The sequence below is a fragment of the Arachis duranensis genome, chromosome 4, assembly GCF_000817695.3.
Source record: "Arachis duranensis cultivar V14167 chromosome 4, aradu.V14167.gnm2.J7QH, whole genome shotgun sequence".
Taxonomy (NCBI): Eukaryota; Viridiplantae; Streptophyta; class Magnoliopsida; order Fabales; family Fabaceae; genus Arachis; species Arachis duranensis.
Window position 1 is genome coordinate 108061143 of NC_029775.3, and position 5534 is coordinate 108066676.

Below are 5534 nucleotides of genomic sequence, written 5' to 3' on the forward strand. Positions count from 1 at the left end.
TAGTGATTAAAAATTTGAGTAGAAAATAAAAATCCATAAGCTAAATTCAATTTGTTAACTAATTAATTTTATGTCCATATAATATTATTATTATTATTATATATTGATTAAAACTGTGAATACATACTAATAAAATTATTACATACAAATGAGAATTAGAACTATATCAATTCTATCAACAGTATTACCTATGATAGATTATGTAATGAAAAAGTTTGAAAAATAAAGATAAGAATTATAAGGTTATGAAAAGTCTCATCCAAATTTGACAAGAACAACACGATTTACATAGAAATGGTTCTTATGGATGATAAGGTAAGTTGATTATTTTCCATGATTCTTTCAAGTGATGCTAGGTCCATTTTATAAATAATTTTTGTTTATATTTTAAGTTTATTTGATAAATAAACCCTTGCACGAATTAAAGACAGTGCAATTTTATAAATTTATAAGTGCGTGCTAATAACCTTTATATTTAATTTGTTTTAGAGTGTGATAATAGCCAATATATTTGTTGGTAGATTTAGCTATTACTATATTATTTATGATCATATTCAGTATATATGTCTAATTTATTGAAGAAAGTATATTATTAAAATCGATTAATAACTATTTTAGAGGTAATCCAATTAATACTAAATTTAAAAAAAAAAACAACATATAACATATTATTTTTTTATTAATCAAATTATTATAGTTTAAATTAATTTTAAAAAATAATTTAAAATTATAATTTCAATCTTATCACGTGCATGACACGGGTGATTACACTCGTTCATTTTAATCTTTTGGTAAAAAACTACTAAAAATAGCAAATTGAGAGTAGCATTGTTTATTATTCATTTATTCCCTCTCATTGTTCAAACTACCCAACCCAACATATATACCATTAGGATCCACGAAGTTAAAAAATGACATTTTTTTTTTCCATTTTCTCTTTGCAAAAAAAATGTACCTGCTCAATTTATCTTTCGATCTTATTTTTGGTCCATGTTTATCACAGTCCGCACCAAAATAATAATTTTTTGTATCTCTTTTACATATTTGTCCTTCCGGTAATAATCAGTTTTTATTTTACTTTACATATTTGACTTTAAAACTCTTCATGAGGTGTCATCTTACTATTCGCCAGTCAACTTGTAGCCACCTTTAGTCACCAAAATCCAAGCCACCATAGACATCACCTTATACATAACATAAATTATAACATTAAATAAGTAGCAAAATAGGTGAAAATATTGCAGTAATTAAGAAACACAATTTAAAAGAAAAAGATATATAGATTATATACCCTACTCTTCCTGTCTACAGCTACTTGGAAGTGACAACAAAGACTCATTAAACATGACTAAAACTGTATCTTTATCACAAAAATCCAGTTTGAACTCTTGTAATTCTTCTTCGTTGCTCCCCAATTTTCCGAATTTTATTAGATCTTTGTTAATCCTATTCATCCATACAACATCCCCGCTTTGAGTAAAACACAAAGGAATCATTGTATTATCGGAAGGAAGTAACATATCTATTAAAATCCAAGATGACTCCACTTTGTATTCTTTCATCACAAATATATACGGCCAAAACTCGTTCAACATACATATCCCAAAGAATCCTGCGCCTCCAACGAGGCTTAACTCCCACTGACTAGGATCTTGTGGGTACGGTAAGGGAATCATTGATAGAGTTTTCGTTGCGATATCAAAGGCAACAATTACGATACCTCGCGGGTAATCACTGCCATTATACACCGCTAACCAATGAATAGCTTCATTGTATAACAATCCTAGTTGATGACCCATAGAAATATTTGGAGTAAAGCAATCACCACCTTCAATTTCCTTCCATGAATTGCTTCTCACAGAGAAAAACTTCCACTCGGGTTTTCGCTTTAGAGGTCGAACCGATCCCATGATTACTAAATAGTCATCATTGGATTTTTCATACACAACACCATGGCAAAAGAAATCTGGACAAGGAAACTCCGAATTCGAGGAGTTATTTGGATATGGAACTCTTACATGAGAACCAGTTGCTGGATTCCAAAGAATGAGAACCGGCTTAGGCTTGTAGTTTCGCAACAGTACAAAGCCTCTGCATGAACCAATAATCCTCAAGCTATGGTTCTTGTAAGTTTCTTGAAGCTTAAAAGGATAATCATGATGAATTGATGGTTCTGTTTTCACACAACAAGCCCTAGAAAAATCGCTTGACAAATAGAGGAGCTTAGTATTATTGTTGTGAGTGGGTGCAATGGCGACATCATAATGCAATTTTGCGAAGTAGGGATCAGAAATCAGAGAACGCCATTGCTTACACACGCACTTGAATTGAATAAGGGACCTCACCGGCAACCTTAGAAAAATTATTTCTAACAACTCTGGAGGGAGAGTCATGATAGGCGAAAACCGTTGATTCTTGTTCTTCGTACTATTTCTTGGTTTGGACGAGGGTACCAATAATTATATATAACTTTTACTTTATATGAAAATTAATAGTTTAAATTTAAATAGATTTATTTTTAACAAATCAAACTGATATGGATACGATTTTAACTTTTATCTTTTTAAAATTTTATTTAATATTTTGAGTTTGTTTGGATGTTATTTTTAAAAAAGATCATTTTTTAAATGATATTTTTGTAAAAGATCTTTTACAAAAATAAATGTGATTTTGTATTTGGATATTTCATGTAAAAAGTTTTTTTATTTATTAATTGTGTTTGGATAAAATAAGTGTTTATTTGGGCGTTATTAAATTAATAAAAAATATTTTTTTAAATAAAAAATTATTTTTTTATTTTTTAGTGTATTTGACAAATTTCTAATAATAAAAATAAAAGTACTAAAAAAATTAAAAAAAATTATATAATAAATGAGTAAAAAAGTATTTTTATCTTATTTTATTCAAACATAATTGATAGATAACAAGATTTTTTTATATGAGATATCTAAATATAAAATTATTTTTACTTTTATAAAATTTCAATTTTAATAATGTTTGTCATCAAGGGGGAGATTGATGAGTTTGGAAAACTCTAAATTAATATTTGTGATGACTAAACATTATTAAAAATAATTAATTACAAAATTATTAATCTGATTTTCATTTAACATATATTGATTAATAATTTTGTTGCAGGTTTTAATATTGGGCCGAAAATAAAATTCTGGTGCAAGCCCAATATGCTTATGAACATTCAGCCTTGATATTAATTTATTGTGATCATTGTGGCTGAGACAATGTAGTGTTTTAAATTGGGCCAGATTGAGTTATTGTCACTACAAGCCCAAATGAAAGTTTTCCTATTTGTTCAATACTTGATCCAAAAATCCATCAGGAAAGCAAATGTTACTAGTTGGGCCAAAATGAAATATATTGCTACCAAACCCAACATTAGTGAATGTTTCCATGCTTTATCCGAATCCATGAAGCAAATAAAAAGCCTCAATGCTTTCAACGGATTCCATTTCACTCTTTGGAAGGATTTGAAATTTAATTCACTAGCATGGGGAACATGAGAGAGAAAGTGTGATTGACATGATGGTGATCATAATGCTACGCGCCACTCTAAGCTAGGGAAGTTGGACTTTAATTTCACTTTGTTATTACCCATTAGCTTGTGTTCAAACTTCTCTCTCCTCTCTCTCATCTTTGCTTCTCTTCTTCGGTTATTACACAGGAAACCATGGAAGCTACAATAAGCTACCAAAAAGAAAAAGAAGAAGTTGCATGCATCAAGGCCGTCAAGTTAATGATGGCAAGAAAAAGAAAGCAAGCCTAAAGACCATCGAGTTGATGGCACAAGGAAAAGTATGCTGTGGCTGAGATTATCACCAAATGTGGTAAGATTTGGTGAGGTAATCTCGGATCCTTCATACTCAAAAAGAAGGAAGAAGATTCGGCCAGCAAGGTGAGATTCTTGAAGCATGGCTTGTCTTTGATTCTGCTCAACCACCACAGGAAGTAGCTAGAGTGGCGAAGTGATGGTTGAGGCAGAGATTGAAGCAGATGAAGTCATCATCATCATAAAGCATCAAGGGCCAGAAATCCATCTTGGAGAGCAAGCCAAGGATGGAGAGCTCGGATTGATGAAGAGTGATGATCAAGAAAGGACTAGAGGTAATTGCATGTTGGGTTTTGCATGGTTACCTCTTCTCTCTCTATGTGGCCGAACCGGTTCTGTTTCTTGAAGGAGGAAGAAGTTGGTTTGGGTGTTGGCTTCAAGTGTGGAGGCTTCCCTCTTCTTTAAAAAAGAGAGAACAGCCACTGTTTGGAGCAAGGAGAAAATTTGAGAGTGCAAGGCACAGAGTTCTCAGAGCTACCTGAGCTAACAGATTTCTCTTCTCCTTCAATGTTTACTGTTTAATATTTTTCTGTTTAATTTTGTCATGTCTTGAGTCTCATGGAAAAAGGCAAACAGTGAGGTTTGTATGAAAAAACCATAGAGTGGAAAAAGGCAGAGAGTGCAAAATTAAAAGAAAAAGCCATAGATGTCTTAGAGTTTCTTTATACATCTGTGTTGTGTTTCATGATTCTGTGGGAATCCCCTTGTAAGTTGGGTTAGCACTTTACAATTTGTAATCTGGATGATTATAGTGAAATTATATCATTGTTTTGATAGAGACTGGATGTAGGCTGCACTGCACTTAGCAGCTGAACCAGGATATATCTGGGTGTAATCTTCTCTCTCTCTTCCTACTTCAATTCTGTTTTTACTGTTCAGATGAAAAATCAAAAATGTCTCGTGTCAAGTGATAAGACAAAATGAAAATATCTCGTGGATAGGGACGAGCAAAAAACAGAAAAGGTTCATCTAAGTCCAGCAAGTGTTAGCAAGCAAAAAAGGGGGCTAAGATTCAACCCCCCTTCTCTTAGCCACTAAAACCATCAATTGGTATCAGAGCTTGGTCTCAAAGAGATCAAGCTTTGCAGCTTGGAGTAAAGATCCTCATGGCGGAAAATAGTGGCGCAAATGTGGTGTCTTACAGTCTGACTGAAGGTCAATCAAGCAACAGACCTCCCCTTTTCAATGGAAAAAATTATACCTATTGGAAGGAAAGGATGAAGATATTTGTACAGGCAGTAGATTACAGACTTTGGAAGATTATCCTTGAAGGGCCTCAATTTCCAACTACCACAAGTGCTGAAGGAGTAGTCTCTCTCAAACCAGAAGCAAGATGGACCGAGGAAGATAGGAAGAAGGTAGAGTTAAATGCCAAGGCAGTAAACCTGCTCAACTGTGCTATCAGCTTTGAGGAATACCGACGAGTATCACGATGCACAACGGCAAAGGAAATCTGGGACAAGCTACAAATCACTCATGAAGGAACCACCATTGTAAAAAAGGCTCAGACAGATATGTTGAACAGAGAATATGAAATGTTTTCAATGAAGGAAGGAGATTCCATTGATGAACTGTTTGAACGGTTCAACTCCATCATTGTTGGCTTGGATGCTCTTGGAATTACACATTCAGAATCTGTGTTAGTGAGAAGAGTGTTGAGATGTCTTACAAAAGAGTGGGAAACAAAAGC

General features: G+C 32.9%; 1 protein-coding gene across 1 annotated transcript; it reads right to left on the reverse strand.

Annotated features, from left to right (window-relative positions):
- Positions 1–1292: 1292 nt before the first annotated feature.
- On the reverse strand, positions 1293–2393 carry LOC107485699 (F-box/kelch-repeat protein At3g06240-like). The gene has a single exon (XM_016106221.1). It carries the CDS (start codon positions 2391–2393, stop codon positions 1293–1295), a length of 1101 nt encoding a protein of 366 aa, XP_015961707.1.
- Between the last annotated feature and the right edge of the window lie 3141 nt (positions 2394–5534).

Excerpts from the sequence above, each read along its gene's own strand:
- LOC107485699 (XM_016106221.1), bottom strand. The coding sequence starts at position 2,393 with ATGACTCTCCCTCCAGAGTTGTTAGAAATAATTTTTCTAAGGTTGCCG.